The sequence below is a fragment of the Tachysurus fulvidraco genome, chromosome 19 (genome assembly GCF_022655615.1).
Source record: "Tachysurus fulvidraco isolate hzauxx_2018 chromosome 19, HZAU_PFXX_2.0, whole genome shotgun sequence".
NCBI lineage: Eukaryota > Metazoa > Chordata > Actinopteri > Siluriformes > Bagridae > Tachysurus > Tachysurus fulvidraco.
In genome coordinates, this window is record NC_062536.1 from 795477 (window position 1) to 815100 (window position 19624).

Below are 19624 nucleotides of genomic sequence, written 5' to 3' on the forward strand. Positions count from 1 at the left end.
AACATTTCAAAGGTAAAGTTGGTCTAGATCGCTTCTCAAATGAAAGCCATTTATAGTTTGCCAATTATGGGAAATAAAATATAATTAGATATCTTTGCAAAACACAGTTAACATTTGATGATATGATCATATCAACTCCAGTTGGCACTCTTTGTCTTCTTTGTAGTTTCATTTACACTATTATGCACATTTTAACCCCCCCCCTCCCCGACTTTTATAACCTTTGCTCATGGAATAATCTTGTCAGCAAGATTATGTCAAACTAAATTTTGTATTTATTGTTGATAAACAGAATACATAAAACCATAATTCATTGCTAGGATTATGAATGCCCTGTCTTTCATAGCAATTATTTTATTGATATTCTTTCAGATCAATTTTCCTTGCTGAGGTGGTTGGCGGGAGGCTGAGTCCCAGCAGGATGGTGGTGATCCAGTTGTTAGAATCTGAGGCTACCCTTCAGGGGATAATCGGAAAAGTGCAAGATGCCATTGGAAGCCATGATCCCATGGTATTGACTGATGCGCAGGGGAATGCAATCTTGGAGTCTGAAGGAACAACAGGTGGGAAACATTTTTTGTTGTACTTTTAAAACTGCAATATGTACATAATATGTAAAATATCCAAAAACCACTAGGCCAGTGTAATGTCTTTCGTTTACTTGAGTACTTAAAATCTCCCAAATGTTTGCAACTATTTGTAAATCATGAGAAAATTGCAATTTTAACCAAGGCTCCGGGATATGTGAGTAGGGTTGCAAAATTCCGGGAATTTTCAAAGCTGGAAACTTTCCATGGGAATTAACGGGAATATATAGGAATTAACGGGTTCAAACTTTTGAAAATCTTTTTTTTATAATGTTTGGCACAATTTATTTTTTGGATCTCAGGGTTTCTTATACATTAACACAGCAAAGTAACTGAGAGCCTGTTAAGATATTCCCATAATCAGGGAAATTGAGCTTGTGTGTGAGATAAGTGTCTTGTTTTAAATGAATGAATTTCTTAAGCAGCAGCCCTGACTTGGGCAGGCTACATTCATAAATAAAAAGCCTTATTTATTCCTTTTCTAATTTTTCCAACAAAAGTTATGGCTTTTAGCCCACCACCACTACCAAAACGCATCACAGAGCCTACCACATGTCACTGCAGCAATCCGAGAGCTCACCAATCTGGCTGCAACTCAAAGAATCATCCTGACTCCTTCCCAGCTACAGACCATCAAGCAAAGGTTCTGCTGTGTTGTTTGTATGATTAGGTATCCCAATAAATGTTAATTGTCCCACATGTGAAATCATTTTGGATCCATTTTGTGTAGTCTGTGCCCGAGTTTGAGATTTCCAAATACACATACAGTATGTTATTACATTCTCTAACAAAGGTCAGCTGTGTCTCATCCACTACAATTAATTACATGTACTGATGCACTTTTGTAACATCCCATGATGTAATGATACAATAACAGACATTTTTAAAAGTTAAATATAAGGAAACACTGTTATCCGGTACATCAAGAACATTTTAAGGGCAGGTAGACAAACACAGATAATGACTGACTAGTTTTTCTAATTTTATTTTTTTATTTTTAATTTTTAGAGTTCATCGAGGAGCCAGTCTTTACACAGTGTTGCCGAAGCATTATTGGCTGCAAAACATGTGTGGAACAGTGGCAGGAGACCTCTGTGTACTGTGCAAAATGTAGAGGGAACACCACAGGCAACAACATATTTGAGGTTAATGGTTTGTCAGAAGCATTTTCTGTTCTGAGATCTCTTTTTGAAGAGGAGTAGCATTTTGCACTTTTATACTCACAAATAGGCATGTTGTATTTGACTTTGTTTTATTGATTCAAAAATTGAGTTTTAATGTTAATTTATTTATATGTTTAGGCTGGTTGATGTGATTGGTGTTCATTGTTCTCACATTCTGTTCAAATAGAGCAATCTGCTTTTCACACATAGCGCTGAGTTGTGGTCATAAGACAGAGCAATGCCTGTTTGTACGGAGCCAAGTCATTGTTCACTGCTCTAGAGAACAAGTCTGAAATGTCTGAATATTGCTCAGCAAACTGATTCTCAACTCTAAGTTTGTCCTGTTCAGTTGAAAATGGATCAACTCCAAAAGTTGAATGTGTGGTCAGTGAGGATCCCAACTGTTGGCTGTAAAGGTCTGCTGCATCAACTGAATGAGGCAGCAGCTCCTGTGGGATTTTATTGGGACATCCACAGCCAGCCAAGTCATTTGGTACACCATTTGAGGAAAAATAATTATGCAGAATTCCCAGTAAATCTGTAAATGTATAAACCCAGCAGTCATTATGCACATTTACACTTGGTCCTCTGCTTAAGGACCATTTTCCCAAATGGAATGTAACATTAAAAAAAAACGATGTAACTAGAATTTAAATGTACTTAAAAAATAAAATCTACATTTACATTTAGGCCAAGGTTAATTTTGATTTTAATTTAATGGGATCGTAAAAGTCACATTCTTAGCCGTGTGTATGCAATCCCTTGTGTTCACAACAAGACATAGGCTGTTACCTGAAAACATCTTCATAGATGGCAAGGTTGTTTTTTATAGGCATTGTAGAATGAGCTACAACCTTTTTGCTGAAGCCATCAATGGCTAAAACATGGGTGACCCCAAACATAGCCAGTTTTTCGTTTTGGTCCATATGGATCTTATGGCCCATGTATCCAGCTTGATATGGTATGGGGTTGAGATTGTGGGCACCCTGAAAAAAAAAAGAAAAGATAAACAATGTACTGAAACTATATCATATAAAAAAATTCCCATTAGTCCTTTATACACTGCATCGGTTGCAGGTTTTATAAATGTAACGACGCCTATTTGTGTTGTCCCTATAGATAAATTAATATGAATAATTATAATGAATAAATAAAATAAAAATGAGGGTATTTGGTTTGATTATACTATACAATTGTGTAAGTTTTATTTTTTTTTAATCTTAGACAAGCTAAGTAACTGCAGCTAAACAACCATATCAAAATACACATTAAACATAAATTGGAATTTCGATAATGTAAAATATTAATGTTGAGACAGTACATACCTGACGTCTGGCTTCATGGTAAGACTGATGCCTAGTTCTGAGCACTGTTCCAATTCGAGTCTCTGCAGCATGCACTTCTTTCATGGCGAGATACCCCTTTATCATCCTTCTTCCATATGTAGGTCCCGTCTAGATTGTAACAAATTAACATGATTTCCAGTTTCCAAAATCATACCAGCTGATATATGTTTATCATGCCAGTGCAGCATGTGTATGTCTGTGTTAAGGGATTTGTCAGTGTTGTAAGGATTATGTTGACAGCGATTACTTACAAATAATGGTAGGCTGAGGCTATTTAGTGTGATTTATTTACTATTTGTAATAAGCGGGCATAAAAGATGCCAGTTGAAGACCCTCTGGGGAGGCAGGACATATGTGTGTGCATATAGGCCTACATGTTAGTTCTCACACATGCACACACACACACACACACACACACACACACACTAAAAACGGGGGGATATAGCAAGTACATACCTCGGTTATAGCTTTTGCCACCTCTAACTCCAAATGCGCGTCGGGGAGTCCCATCACACTTAAGCCATTTTCAGCACAAAATCTCCTCACATTTCTTGAAGAACATCCTCTTGCTCCCCCGCTTTCATGTGATATCCGCGCAGAGATTTCTGCAGATGACAGGCCTTGTTTTGCCATATCTATTATCATAACCGAGTACGGTTCCAAAAACATTTTAGTATGAACTAAAGTAACATTAGCACAATCTCAAATTTGGCGCGGATCATGTAAATGACCACACCTGGTCTCGGAATATAAAAAACGAACCTTTTTTAGTTTCTGTTTTCTGGTGATTTTTTTTTTTTTTGTTGTTATTCAAAATATAAAATGAAAATCAAACCATTTTTAAAATTTTACTCATCTGTTTTTGACCATGAAAAAAAACAAAACAAAACAAAACATTGTATTTCAATTGTAATTTTTGTATTTAAAAACAAAAATCAAATAGCCACTCTTTTTTGTTTTTTAATACCCGTTTCTAAATGGAAAAATTGAATGACCAAAAGATACACGGACCAGATATGACCATTTTTAATGTCTTTTTTTTATTATTTAAATGTATGATTGTAAAACACATGATACCTGAAAGAAAGAAAAAAAAAAAGTTTCAATAATGTTTTTGAAAACAACAAAAAAAAAGTAACAAAGCATTTAATTGTAATTACAAATGAATACACAGAAGCAATGATGAAATACATACGTGAAAAAAGTGGTTATCCTGTGTGTGTGTGTGTGTGTGTGTGTGTGTCCGACGCAGAAAGGAGATATGCACATTTATGAAAAAGTGGGTGGCTCTTAAAAGAGCCTTTGTGTTGATAAAGACGGCGCTAAGGCGCTTTACTTGGAGCTGGTGTACTTGGTGACGGCCTTTGTGCCCTCAGACACGGCGTGCTTGGCCAACTCTCCGGGAAGCAACAGACGCACGGCAGTCTGGATCTCCCTAGAGGTGATGGTGGAGCGCTTGTTGTAGTGAGCCAGACGAGAAGACTCACCGGCGATGCGCTCAAAAATGTCGTTGACGAACGAGTTCATGATGCCCATGGCCTTAGAGGAGATCCCGGTATCGGGGTGCACCTGCTTCAGGACTTTGTACACGTAGATGGCGTAACTCTCCTTCCTGGTCTTTCTGCGCTTCTTGCCGCCTTTCCCTGCCGTCTTGGTCACGGCTTTCTTGGATCCCTTCTTGGGCGCGGTCTTAGCTGGTTCAGGCATGGTGTTGCTGTTCGAGTGAACTACGAGAGAATGAGTAACACCCACTTAGCGGCTGCTATATATACAGTATGACATTGTAATTAGGCACAAGAGAAGAAACGTGTGTTATTGGTCATAATCCCAAAGCTCCTGACGAGGAGCGCCTCCTCCCGCTCCTCCTACACACTTACTCCTCCCCCACTGTCCCCTCTGTGCTTTGTTCCCCTTCCGCCGTTTTACACTCAACTTTGTGCTTTATGACAAAAGAAAAGGAGAAAAAAATCCTGTTTCTACCACCAAACTTTACACGCGTTTCATACACGCTATGAAAGAAAAAGAGTAAAATCAAGAGGCATACACGAACTGACTTGTATAATACTGGACTTAAAAGCATCTAACATAAATTTGATTTTATCCGGTTTTTGACGTCATTTGCATCACACAAACGAAAGAAAAAAAATCTACACACATAGTAAAGAAGAAACATACAGGCAATAAAAAGATAGATGTATATAAATCAATTAACTTATAATATTGTACTAAAAGACACACACACACACACACACACACACACACACACACACACACACACACACACACACACAAAGAGAGTAAATAAGGAAGATCTCTTTGTGGATATTTGGGTGGCTCTTAAAAGAGCCGTTGTGTTGCCGTGGTCCGGTGTTGAACGTTTATCCGCCGAAGCCATACAGGGTGCGTCCCTGGCGTTTCAGAGCGTACACCACATCCATGGCGGTGACGGTCTTTCTTTTGGCGTGCTCGGTGTAGGTGACGGCGTCGCGGATAACGTTCTCCAAGAAGACCTTCAGCACACCGCGAGTCTCTTCGTAAATCAGGCCGGAAATACGCTTAACACCGCCACGGCGAGCCAAACGGCGAATAGCCGGCTTAGTGATTCCCTGGATGTTATCGCGAAGGACCTTACGATGACGCTTTGCGCCCCCTTTGCCGAGTCCCTTACCACCTTTACCTCTACCAGACATGATGCTGCTGTATCGAAGTGAAGCCGCTCAATAAAATACACCACACAGAGGCCGAATATTTATCCTCCATCTCCTGGACCCAGTTGAGAACAGGCAAGGAGGCGGGTCTAAGACCAGCGCTCACACAATAGAAGCCGTTCATGAACAAAGAGAAAGCCACAGCTTTTAACTTACTAGTGTATTTTTCTTCTGCAACCTCTCTGTACACACAAGGATTATTATTATTATTATTATTATTATTATTATTATTATTATTATTATTGTTGTTGTTGCTATAAGTCTTAGTAGTAGTAGTAGTAGTAGAATTTAACCCAAGGTATACAAAGTGAGTATTTTAATCAAAATATCCAGACCAACACCCAACAATGTATAGAGGTTAGTAAGAGCACTCTGTGCTTGTACAACATTAACCTACACTGTTTAGATGTAAAACATCCATTTGAGCACATCTGTGGCTTGAGAACTGTATTCTATACTCCTAGGTCCACTACTAAGAGGCTCGGTTTTCCTCGTTCGTCTGGGTACATTATAAACCGAGCCCATGTTTAACCCTGAAAGTAGATTACAAGCAACACAGAAAGGAATGTAAAGACAACATTCAGGAGTCATTTTATCAGCTGTTAAACACAAAATATTACAGAATCTATAAGGTTTATAGTCTAAATGTGCTATATTGTCTCCAACACTAATCTCATTCTAAAACTCAGTGTCTTGTTACAACTTTGAAATTTAGCCAACAACAAATAAGATCAAATAGTATTCATAAAAGTGAAGGTTTAATTATGCAATTTATTGCTTTTATATTAGTTTTCTTCTTGTTGTTTTTGTTAGAAGTTGCAGTAAAAGCAATATTCTAAAATGTACAAATGTAGCACTGGGTAAAAAAACAAACAAACTTCTACTAATAATAATAACATTAATCTATTTGTAAGCTATTTGTGAGGTATTTTTTTAATACAATTTTCTACTAATACGACCACCACTACTACTACCACCAGCAGCAACATTACTACTACTTAAAGGAGCAAATTGATGCGCAATGACGCCTGAGATAGGCACAGGCTCCCCGTGACCCGAGGTAGTTCGGATAAAGCGGTAGAAAATGAGAGAGAGTGAGTAATCAACACTTGTGAATTTTGATCTCTTCCTGTTTAAACACAAACACAAAACAAACAAAAAAAAAATTGTCCATTCTACAGTATTTTAATATGTAATTACAAATTAGATAATAATAATAATAATAATAATAATAATAATAATAATAATAATTTAGCCTTCTGTTTCTTTACTCAGTAAGGCAATAATCTTATTTCCCCAGCTCCAGTTGGACTCTGCTTCATTAAATATTCAGATATACTAAGAGGAGATGACGACTACATGTGATCTTTGAGGACAACAACCTCATCATCAATACAACATTGTCAGACTGTATATTTATAATCACACCTTCCAGTGTCACCCACATGAGGATGAGGTTCCCCCTTAAGTCCGGTTCCTCTCAAGGTTTCTCCATAAGGTTGTTTTTTCTCACCATAATCACTTCAGTCACCTCAGGCTTGTTCATCAGAAATAAATACGAACACATTTAAATATAAGTCTAATATTAACCTTGAGTTTTTGTTTTATATTAATCTATATATAACTATGTTGTGTTCATGTTCTGTAAAGCTGCTTTGAGACAACGTCCATTGCTAAAAACACTATACATATGAATGTATATTTATTTATTTTCAATTACTCATCTTATAACTGAGCCCAATATTCCTAACACAAATTCTCTGTACTGTGTCTGTAAATCATTTCTCTAAAGCAGATTCACATTTACAAAACTATATTATATATAAATATAAAAATACACACAAATTGGCACTTATATGACAAACTCAGCCCTCTCTCTCACACAGATAAAAAAAGTGCTCATTAACCAGAGAAAATGTGGTGGCTCTTAAAAGAGCCTTTGTGTACATTAGACAGAATTGAGAATTAAGCGCGCTCTCCGCGAATACGGCGGGCCAGCTGGATGTCCTTAGGCATGATGGTCACTCTCTTGGCGTGAATGGCGCACAGGTTGGTGTCCTCGAACAGACCGACCAGGTATGCCTCGCTAGCCTCCTGCAAGGCCATGACGGCCGAGCTCTGGAAACGCAAGTCGGTCTTGAAATCCTGAGCGATTTCTCGGACCAGGCGCTGGAAGGGCAGCTTGCGGATAAGCAGCTCAGTAGACTTCTGATAACGGCGGATCTCCCTTAGAGCCACGGTGCCGGGCCTATAACGGTGAGGCTTCTTCACGCCGCCGGTAGCCGGGGCGCTCTTGCGAGCAGCCTTAGTGGCGAGCTGCTTCCTGGGCGCTTTGCCACCAGTGGACTTACGGGCGGTCTGCTTGGTTCTTGCCATAGCGTCGAGCTGTGAACTTCACGGAGGAAAAACACACAATAAACGGCGCTGGCGAACGCTGTCTATTTAAGCCCTAACGCCGCCCTGTTCTCATTGGGCGGATTAAAAGCACACGTCTGCCATTGGATAGAGCGTGTTACGTCACCTGATGACTATTGGACCGTTCTCTGTCACGGACACAGTTTGATAGGAAACAGCTCTTTAAGGGAAAACATGGGTGGCTCTTATAAGAGCCGTTTAAGGAGTAAAAAACATAAGAAACACGTTTACTTCTTCTTGGGAGCCTTTTTGGCCTTCGCTGCTTTGGGCTTTACAGCCTTTACCTTCTTGGGGGTCGCCGGCTTTTTGGCCCTCTTGGGGCTCTTGGCTGCTTTCTTGGGGGTCGCCGGCTTTTTGGCCTTCTTAGGGCTTTTGGTGGCTTTCTTGACGGCAGCGACGGGCTTCTTTGTCTTCTTGGGAGACTTCTTGGCTGCGGGTTTCTTGGCCGCTACTTTCTTGGGCTTCTTAGCCGCGGCGGGCTTTTTGGCGGCCGCCTTTGTCGCTTTGGGCGCGGCTTTCTTTGCGGGCTTCTTCACTTCGGTCTGCTTCTTGTTCAGCTTAAAAGATCCAGACGCGCCGGTCCCTTTGGTCTGCACCAGAGTGCCTTTAGTAACGAGGCCCTTGACGGCGAGCATTTAGCTAAAAAAAAAAAAAAAAAAAAAAACATTACATGAGGCTCTGTTTTTAATTCTGTTCATTTCTTTACACTGTCCCTGTTCTCCTACCATTGTGAGTCTAGCTCCCCTGTCCCTTTGTGTCCTGAGTCCTCATGTTCTGTCTGTTATTTCTTGTCATTTGGATCATTACAGCAATAATCTGTCCATAGCTGCTTTCCCCCTCCTAAATTTTCATGATTTTCACCTCTCATATTAATAGATATGACATCAGTATATATATATATATATATATATATATATATATATATATATATATATATATATATATATATATATATATATATATATATATATATATATATATATTTATGTGTGTATTAATAAAGTGTCCACTTTTAGTAAATGACACTAATACAAATTCTATGTAATTGAGCATGGTGATTATTCTGGGGAAGGAACAGATTGATCTTTTGTCCTTTATATGGTCTCTACTCAGGAGCGCTGCTTCTTTAGTGTCGTTACATATAATAGTGAAGTCCTTTTGGGGAGATTTTCTTTTTGTTGTTTTTTTTTCACCCTTAAAATAAAGATAAAGCATCATAGGGTCTGGGGTTTATTATATTTAATAAAAATTACATTCAATAACTAATAAACAAATATAATGCATTTACTGACAGTCACTATAACTCTAATGTATAACATTTTTAAATGCTGTCTATGTTCAGTTTAACATTCTCACTGGGTTTAAGTCTGATGTAAGAAAACATTTTAATAAAAAAACGCAAATACATGATTTAGTCATAAAAGTCTTATTCTGTCCTTTTCCTCATCCTAACATCCTCATGTTTGTTCTGCTGATCCACAGTCACCTGGTTTGAAGTTCAGGACTTAAGACTTGGAATAAAAATTCAAATAAAACACAAGACATTATTCACATTAGTCACAAAAAGACATCATTGCTATAATTTTGTGTAACTATACAGATAATCTATTGTACCTTGGGTAATATAATATCCAAGCTCATACTGAGCTGGATTTAATGGATGTCTGTATAAAATTGTGATAATGTGATGTGGCTAAACAAAGAAAGCTAAAAACATAGTGTAAAATGTCTACACAGTGTGTGAAAATCATCATTTTAGGATATTTTCAAATATTCTGAATATGATCTTCAGTCAAACCCAAGACCAAGGATTTTCATTCATTTTCTGAATTTGTCACATCTAAGGGGAACTTTTGGTGGACCCAGAGTTTTAGTGATACAGTGTAAAGAAACAGAGTGAAAAGGAACTGAGTGAATAGGTTTAAACAAGTTAAAATGAAACATAATTAGAATAGTGATAAAGAGCATGTCGAACCATGTAGACATTGTAGATCTCCAAAGGTTTTCCTGTGTTAGTCTTGTTAAGAAGAGGTGGCAAAAGTAAACAGATCCTTTACTCAAGTAGAAGTACAGATACTCATTTATTAAAAGACAGTAAAAGTAGAAGTAGTGAATACACTCTTTTACTCAAGTTAAAGTAAAGAAGTACAGTATGGGCTCTGACATGTACTTAAGTAAAAAGTCGCCGTTATTACTACCTGTTTAGTGTCATGCTAATAACTGGAAGTCATGTTATATATATATAATTTTGGATTATGCTGATGCATATTTGTGTTCATCAGCCACAAGAGTGTTACGAAAAGCAGGCACTGATGTAGGTGAGTTGGGGTGGAGTCAGCGTTCACATTCATCCCAAAGGTGTTCAGTAGGGATGAGATCAGAAAACAACCACATATAGCAGGAAAGGTCAGGTGACCCAATACTTTTGGAAATATAATGTATACCAAGTGTATCACCAAGGCCATATCACAAACTGTAGGGAGATTCCAGCTCTGTCCTTGAAAACAACTCAAAATTATTGTGATGTTTTACAAATGACAAAATTAATCACTTCGTGTTTTTTGGGTTGACACAATTCGCAACGCATTCGCCAGGAATCCTTTTTGACGCCGATTATTTCAAACATCTCCCTCATATATAGCCATGTGTCTTCAGGAATGTCCTCGTTGTTAGTTATTTTAACATCGGTGACTCCCTCTGAATGAACATTAGCCATTCCTTTTGTAGGCGCTGCTCATTGTTAGCTCCGCTATCCTTAGTCTATGTCTGATAGCCAGTAAATAATACAGTACACCAGTCACATGGGGAAAAAGCCGCACAATGATAGGATGGTAGGCTGGAAACAGCACACAATGAGAAGGAATAATACTAAAAGTAACGAGTCCGTTTTGAAAATGTAAGAAGTAAGAAGTACAGATATTTGTGTAAAAATGTTCAATGTAGTGGAGTAAAGTACTGATACCAGAAAAATGTACTTAAATACAGTAACAAAGTATTTGTACTCCATTACTTCCCACCTCTGTTGTTAAGACACGGTGCACTGTGACACTGGGCTACTGACCCAAAACACATATCTTTTAGAACAGACTTCCAGATTTACTGCCATCGAAAATAAAATCTGTTCCTTCAGTCCCTCCAAATTCATCAGGTTCTGCCAGGTATGACATGATCTTGCTCTTAACCTTTAAAAAGCAATTAAACATTTAGAAATTAAAAAGTTAAAATGTAAATCAATTCTTCTGCTAAAGGGGCATGTTTAAGAAGAATTTTGGTTATGATAATAAAATGCCAGAAGCATGACCTACTGCTGATATTATGTGCTGCTTCAACTTATAAATAATTATCACAAAAAGTGCCTTCTTTAAATGACGTCTTGTGAACAAAGCAAGTTTATGGATAAGACAGAAACTGCACACGTCCACATTTATGCTAGTTAAAGTTGCTTGTCCTGGACCTTAGACACACCCCTTTTTGGGATTATTATATGAAAAGTGATAGTTACTGTAAAAGAGCTGTGGATGGGAAAAGCAAAAATAGTGTTTATTGCCAAAATACTATACTATACTATACTTTACATTGTATACAAATGTATACAGTAATTTGTAAATCTGGTCACCCTAGGTGAGGACAGCAGGTTGATCAGGCCTAATGTCATCACCTTCATGCCTTAAACACCATTCACCTCTGAAGTTACTAGTGTGTATAGCAAATGCTAGTAGTCTACCAGAATTTTGACTTGTGAGGAACATATCATAAATTAATCTTTGTATTGTTTTGAATGCCAGATGTACAGTACAAGGGGACACGGTGGCTTAGTGGTTAGCACGTTCACCTCACACCTCCAGGGTTGGGGGTTCGATTCCCGCCTCCGCCTTGTGTGTGTGGAGTTTGCATGTTCTCCCCGTGCCTTCGGGGGTTTCCTCCAGGTACTCCGGTTTCCTCCCCTGGTCCAAAGACATGCATGCTAGGTTGATTAGCATCTCTAAATTGTGTGAGTGAATGAGAGTGTGTGTGTGTGTGTAGCTGCCCATTGGTATCCATAGACACAGAGAATTTCCGACAGGTGCTTCTTTCTTTATTTCGCTCACGAAGAGCGCCATTAAAGTTTAGTTTGCGTAGCACCGTGAAACCACACAAAGAAACAACATAACAAATAAATACGACTCATATACAAAAAAATACAATAAATAAAGTTCACATTTGCAGAGAAACATATAAAATATAAATGATAAAGTGAATGAAGACAATATGAAACGATTAATTAACAAAAATAGCTCAATGATTAACATGTACATGCTAACAGGCTCAAATAAACTATAACACGTAACATATGTTGACATCACATACCTCGCTCCGCTTTACCAAAGGGAACTAAGATGAAATTAAGCAGAATTTAGTCTCTGCTCACTGGAAATCACATAAATGTATATGGACTGTACAGGAACATGAATCTTCGTTCTTTTCTCTCTGCTGATCTAATTACCTTTGCGTTACTCCCCCTACTGCATAACCTAACATGCTCAAGAAACATGCTGAAACATGCAACAACCTCAAGAAACATTTAAAGTGACAACCATATACGGTCATTTACTCTGTGTGTGTGTGTGTGTGTGTGTGTGTGTGTGTGTGTGTGTGTGTGTGTGTGTGTGTGTGTGTGTGTGTGTGTGTGTGTGTGTGTGTGTGTGTGTGTGTGTGTGTGTGTGTGTGTGTGTGTGTGTGTGTGCCTTGCGATGGGTTGGCACTCCGTCCAGGGTGTATCCTGCCTTGATGCCCAATGACGCCCGAGAATAAGTTTGGATAAGCGGTAGAAAATGAATGAATGAATATACAGTACATTCTGTTTTGACTGAGACTACATGTCTTATAATATTGAGGTTCCCAACCTGGCAGAGGCAACTGAACTAGTAAATGCAGACAACCTTGTAGACTTCACACCGTATTACAGTTTCAATCACAGGGACGTTATACGTTCCTATGAAATATTCCTTGGCAGATGTGATTGAATTACATAAAACCTCAAATGTGTGAGAATTTGTGGGTGTGTTCTAAATTCAATACATTTTGACTTATTTTGGATGTATAACAGTGATGTTTTGGAATAATCTGCTATTAATACAAGTTGAGCTTAATCGACAACAATGTTGATCAAACCCCCTTTTTTGAGAAGAATAAAGTTGTCAATTATTGTTGTGCTCATCAACAAATGCTGCTTATGAGCTCACCCAGAATATTCCTTGGATAGACTTTAATAGTCATGTTAAGTGCTGTCTGTCTTGACAGCCCCAGGAATAAATAAATCTGTTACTTTAAATGTGAATGTTCTGCATACAATAAATTCATTGTTGTATGTTTGTTGATGATAAGAAATATAATAAATCAGAATAAAACCACTTTTTGACCAAGTGTTTATATTCACTCAAGCAATTTGTCTTATGATTTTTCAAATACATGAACAGACACAAACAAAAGATCACTAAAACAATGACCAAAAAAAAAGACAAATCTTTTGCCTTTCTTAATTAAGATTCTTGAAATTGGAGTTTTTAGGGGTGGTATGTGTAGTAAATGGAATGCTATAGACAAGGTTGTCCAGTAGGGAGTGCTGTTAGGAGAGTTCAGTCTGTTGGCTCCGAGCAAGTGTGGATGTGCCGGTGTTCCGCTCGTTATACCTAAATAAAGCTTCATGTTAATTCAGCTCCCTGCAATGGCGAAAGTTTGATTTTGACATTGGTGGGGACATAATTTATTTGACATTTGTGGGGACAACATTCCCCGTATTTTGTGCATAACACTGTTGTTATAAGAATACTTTCTTCCTCACATACCGGTAACCTGCATAATCACGTTGCATATTGCATACAACGGAATATAGCTGCAGCCGACCTCAACACATTAGCAAGAAAGACAAAGCCAATCAAACAGCAACGTGGGTTAGAGAGGCGGGACTCAAAAAAGGCAAAGGCCAATCATTTTAGAGAGTTGAGTTACAGAGGCGGGATTCATTGCAGGGGGTAAATCTGTTAACCGTTTGTGTTCCACAAGTTGCGTTATTTTTTACAGAACGCCGTTGTAAAATATTTTAATCTTATTTAATGATTCCTAGATAAATGTTAAATGAAATAAGTAAAAAAGCACAAGACACAGACGGATATCAGTAGTTATGTATAAATGTATATATATATATATAGGCTTGGTCGAATTATTGCTAGGGACAATTGAGTGCTCCCTGGATATATTGGTTGGGACATGTCCCTACAGCCCCTACCCAAATCGACGCCATTGGCTCCCTGTGTCTATGTCTGTGTAATCCAGTTACAAAATGTTAGTTTAATTCTTAAATAGAGGGAAATATCATTTTTATTCGTTATCATTCATTCCTTTAAGTTTGAGACCAGTAATATTTCACTGTGATACCTTGTCCCGTGTTATTTTCATTTTAAACCACTCATATAGTAATCTAACACTTTGTCCCGCCATCTGGCGTTGCTGATTGGTTAAATGAGTTTCGTCACCAGCGGTGTAGGGTGATACTGCACAAATGGAGCACACGGTTCATTTCAGCGGCAGTTTTAAGAGACACAAAACTGGATTTTATTGATTTTTTTTTTTTTTTTTTGAGATTTTTAGATTCACATTACAAAGTAAAGATAATTCATTTTGTTGAACTCTTAAATTGTATGTTTCTTTTGATTACTCTTGAAATACTCTTCTGTTGGGTTTAGTTATCAAAGGAGGAAATAATAAACCTGGAAGCAAATGGTATGGGCCAAATGGGCCAATGTTGGGAATATATGTATATTATTCCTTAGTTCTTATGTGCATGTTATTCAAAGTTATGCAGCTCAGCATATATTTAAGTCATTAATGGTCATGCATACAGTATTTCTGGGTTTATTTGAATGTGATTAGGCCTAATAGTAATGTAAATGATGTTTAAATGAATGCTCTACAACTGTTTTGCAAATGCAGGTCAGGTCTGTATAGGCCTTTGTTTGGCACAGAGATTTGGATGGTGAACCAGATGGCGAGCCACCCAGTTTGATGAGAAATCTATCGTCTCCAGGAGGAGACACGGTTTTCCTTACAGATCCAATTTTGAGACATATCAAAGGAACTGCGGTGTTTGGTATGACTGTTACCTACACAAGTCCATCTCAAGTCTATTTGGAAGGTTATTGAGGACAAAGGAATTTAAAACTCATATTGACTATTTTGATTCACGTACACACACATAAAAAATACACATACTGTACACTGATAAACATAAACACACATTCAATTGTTTTGTTTTTTTGTTAGTTTTTTTTGCCGTTTAATGTTTTGTGAATTTGTACTGTTTTGTTAGCTCACTAAAGTTCTTTAAAGTGAATCTATTTGTTGTGTTGCTTTGTCTTACTTGAACTCCAACGAACCTAGCAGCGGTGTATTTTCCCTTAGATGGGTTACATCTGCATCTACATATATCTGCACCTAAGGATATTACATAATTGGCGACGAGGTTAAAAGGCATTCAGGTACCAGGCTGAAAATAGTAGACGGTGCACAGACTAGTTATGGCCGGTTCGTGAACGAATCTTTCTTTTGAACCAGTTCTTTTTAGTGAACTGGATGAACCGGTTCACCAAATCGGACTGATTCGTTCTAAACAGTTCGCGTCTTGAGTCAGCGCTGATCCACAAGTTACTAAAGTTACACACTTTCGGTCATGCCTGAGAAGTCGGTCCGACTCTAAATAAACTAATATCCCGGAGTTATATGTAACTCCTGTACACTGAACTGAGACATGTTGTGCTGAGAGAACTGTGAGCTCGAGCTGTTGAATAATGTGAGAATAACTGAACCGATACAAATGGAAATGGTTATGATTTAATGTCTTATCAACGTATGAGTGTTTAACTCAGTTACATTAGATTCTGAAACAACTGATGGGGCGAAAGAAACATTTCAAAATTATGCTTTTTTTTTGTAAGTTTTTTTAAGTTGATGAAGATTAGTTTATTAACTTTACATCTTTAAGACATGTAAAACACCCACGTTTGACACATCGATGCCTGTACTGGGTTTTAGTTGCAAAACTTAAATTTAAGAAACATATTCAACTAAAGTTATGATTACAAAGAACTTTTCAAATGTGTTAAATTGATTATATTAACTCTCTGGAGTCGATGAACACATATACATGTTTTGTGGCATAATCTCTTGTTAAGGCCGAAATGAACTTAAATTACACTTTCAGTGTCAATCGTACAGATAAGAGCAATACATCAATCAAATCTGTAAAGGGTTTTTATTTGTATACACGCATAATAACAACTATACACTGTGCTTCTGTAGAATAAAGAAAATAAACAGACTGTGTTCTCTGCCATCTCGGTCTCGGTCACCAATCTTCATAGACACATAAATAAAATAACCCTCAAAAAATAAATCTCAGCAAATACTTGCCTCAAATACAAGATAAATATATGAATAGAAAGCTTGAAATGTCTACTTTTAAATAAAAAAAATCTAGTCAAAAACAAATATTATATATACTATTATACTATAAAATATACTATTTTTATGTAATCCGTAAGAATGTAAGGAGAGGTCCGGTTTCTCCTGTTTCACCTAATTATAACTAATTTGTTCCCGCCTCCCTCTGAGCGCGCTGTTCGTATGCAAATGAACTGAGGTGATTGGGGTAATCACGTACATGCCCCCGAGACACAGGAATGACTCAGTACATGAAATTCGGACATGTGCTTGGAAATGCCAGGGATGTGATGTTCACTTGTGTGTTCAGCTGAAAAGGAACTGTTTCCTAGAGTGACACAAAGATGTATAACTGTATAATTCTGGGTACTATGTGACAGAGTAGGTTAGTGGGGCTTCTACAAACCTTACACCCTTTTTTATCTTGCACTTCCTGTTGACACTTTTTTGTTGCACAGTTTTGCCCTGATTGTGTCTTCTGTGTTATTACTAACTTCTAAAGTGGTTTTGTGTGATAGTTAAAGATTCTAAATAAACTACAAACACAAGATATACACATTTATTTTGTCCTCACATTCTTTCTTGTAACTCCTCTCTGTCACACACTTACCTGTAAGGCTCATTATGCAGCTCATTATGCAGCTCATTATGCAGGCCTTTGTCTTCTCAGGAGTGAATCACACTAATATGCATGATAGTTGACGCCTACTTGCATATGCCCTTTACAAACAAAAAAGTGTCTTAGAAAATTTAAATCAATATATTGTTTTCTGTGAGCGAGTAAACAAGATGATGTTCACATAATTTTGAAGCAAGAACACTAGCTTACAAGATCCAGTTCTCATAGTTGGTTACATCTAGATCAACCCAGTTCAGGCCAAACTGAGGATCAAGCATTGTTGCCAAGAAATAGACATTATGGTTGAACTGGTCCTCTTTCCCATTTTGCTCAACCATTTTGGTTCTCACAAAGATCCCAGAGAATCTCTTTAAAAGTGATTGCCGAATGGCTGTGGCTAGTGGCGGGCAATGACTTCGTGACTCTGATATTTGGAGCAGATGAGTGTTTAAATCAAGTACAGTGGGGACCACCATACTAATAGTACACCATACAAACTGAAAAAAGAACATGTTGAAAGTCTGAACTGCAAATTTGTGTGAGATCCCTATGGTCAAGTGCTGTAAGGGCCTGTAGCCGCTTGAATGTACTGTTCCAGCGTGTGGATGTAGCTGCAGGAATTAATCTGTCCCAAATGTAGCCTCAAATCGTTCTTTAAATGTAGTACTTGTGTGAAGTAATGAGGTAATTTTGACACTTTGGCAAGTGCTGAAGAAAAGGCCTTGGCTTATTTCATTCCATCATGTACAACTAATTGCAACTAATCACCATGATAGTCTCGTCTTCCCAGGTCACATCCTCCCAAAGACTCTCATCATCTAAGTTTTCCTCTTCTGCATCACTGCCATCACTGTGCTACTCTTCCTGTGGTAGCTTGTCTTTGAATGCACACTTCATATTGGCTGCATTGTCAGTAATAATGTACCTGACTTTACTTGCTATGTTTTATTCATCAATGATCTTGTCAAATGCCATGGCTATGTTGTCTCCACTGTGTCCGCCACAAAACCTCCTACAGTCTAAAAGAAAGGACTCCAGCTGATTTCCATCTTGGTTTAATCCATGGGCTGCAACACCGAAGAAGGACCGCATGGTTCAATCAGACCATATGTCAGCAGTTATGGACACAGATGAATCTTTCACCTGATCAACCAACAAAGGAATGTGTTTTTCAGTGATTGTTTTTCTTGCAATGGGAGTGTATTTGTTGTCCATCACTTTCAAGAAATGCCTGAAAGGCTGATTTTCAACAATCGACAAAGGTAAAGTGCAGCCAATGAGGAGATCCTTAATGATGGCATTATTGTCTTGGAGAACTTGCATCATAAAGTTGCACTGCTTGTTTGGTCAATTCTGGTCTTGCAAATCCTGCAATGCTGGGCTGTTGGTCTGTTGGTTGCTGCTGCGGTCTTTGGTACTCTCTTATTCTGGGGAAAAAAAGGAGAACATTTTAATAATACTTATTACTTCAAAAACAGAAGGTACATGCGAAACAAGGGTATTTGTCTAATGTGCCTAAAACTTTTTTTTTTTTTGCAAAGTTTTGTTCAAGCTATTTTACTAGTTATTGCAATTCAGATCACATTAAGTAATTGATAGAAAATAATTACATTACATTAAGAGCAAATCATTTTAAATTTAAAAGGACTATATTTACAGTCCCTGCATTTCTGTGGTGATATGTTCATTTCCTTACTAAACTGTAAAAAACAAATCTCAATCAGCAGGGTTTATATTATTTCCCACATTAAGAATTACATTTAACATTTTGTAAAATTAAAGACTGGAATCACCAAATGCTAATGTTTAGGGGTGGGCGATACTAAAATCTTATTTCACAATAATTGTTTTCTCAAGTAGGTTTAAGTAGCATTCAAGAAAGAATAAATACTACTGGAATTAAATAAAGCAATTAAATGTAAAATTAAACAGACTTCACTGTATGACATGCACATTTATTCTCATTACATCAGTTAGTTATCAGTAGAGTGAGTGAGTGATTTTGTTAATATTATGGCAACAGATTTATTTGACTGATATGACTATTTTTCCTGTAAACTGTTCGTTTACATTCACTTAAGACATCTTACCAATGTACATAACCGACTGTTTACATGAATACTCGGCCAAACTTACATTTTGACATGTGTGTGAATTTATTTTTGTAAAAGTGTAAAACCATTAGACTTAGACACTGATGACGCACATGGATGCGGCCTCATTTCTGTCTGCATGATATAAGTTTGTGCACGCCCGTTCGTACACACAGACCCAATATATATTTAGTGTCATATCGCCCAGCCCTAACAAT

At 37.6% G+C, this 19624-nt stretch overlaps 4 protein-coding genes across 4 annotated transcripts; all 4 read right to left on the minus strand.

Annotated features, from left to right (window-relative positions):
* Positions 1–4378: 4378 nt before the first annotated feature.
* Positions 4379–4848, minus strand: LOC113653839 (histone H2B). The gene has a single exon (XM_027163672.2). The coding sequence runs from the start codon at positions 4801–4803 to the stop codon at positions 4429–4431; it is 375 nt and encodes a 124-aa protein (XP_027019473.1). The 5' UTR covers positions 4804–4848; the 3' UTR covers positions 4379–4428.
* Positions 4849–5425: 577 nt separating this feature from the next.
* On the minus strand, positions 5426–5926 carry LOC113663781 (histone H4). The gene has a single exon (XM_027179222.2). It carries the CDS (start codon positions 5784–5786, stop codon positions 5475–5477), a length of 312 nt encoding a protein of 103 aa, XP_027035023.1. The 5' UTR covers positions 5787–5926; the 3' UTR covers positions 5426–5474.
* Positions 5927–7722: 1796 nt separating this feature from the next.
* LOC125139649 (histone H3) lies at positions 7723–8292 on the minus strand. The gene has a single exon (XM_047804329.1). The coding sequence runs from the start codon at positions 8178–8180 to the stop codon at positions 7770–7772; it is 411 nt and encodes a 136-aa protein (XP_047660285.1). The 5' UTR covers positions 8181–8292; the 3' UTR covers positions 7723–7769.
* Positions 8293–8389: 97 nt separating this feature from the next.
* LOC125139493 (histone H1-like) lies at positions 8390–8854 on the minus strand. Its single transcript, XM_047803704.1, has one exon. It carries the CDS (start codon positions 8852–8854, stop codon positions 8447–8449), a length of 408 nt encoding a protein of 135 aa, XP_047659660.1. The 3' UTR covers positions 8390–8446.
* Between the last annotated feature and the right edge of the window lie 10770 nt (positions 8855–19624).

Bases quoted from the DNA above. Each gene is read 5' to 3' on its own strand.
- LOC113653839 (XM_027163672.2), bottom strand. From the start codon at position 4,803: ATGCCTGAACCAGCTAAGACCGCGCCCAAGAAGGGATCCAAGAAAGCC.
- LOC113663781 (XM_027179222.2), bottom strand. From the start codon at position 5,786: ATGTCTGGTAGAGGTAAAGGTGGTAAGGGACTCGGCAAAGGGGGCGCA.
- LOC125139649 (XM_047804329.1), bottom strand. From the start codon at position 8,180: ATGGCAAGAACCAAGCAGACCGCCCGTAAGTCCACTGGTGGCAAAGCG.
- LOC125139493 (XM_047803704.1), bottom strand. From the start codon at position 8,854: ATGCTCGCCGTCAAGGGCCTCGTTACTAAAGGCACTCTGGTGCAGACC.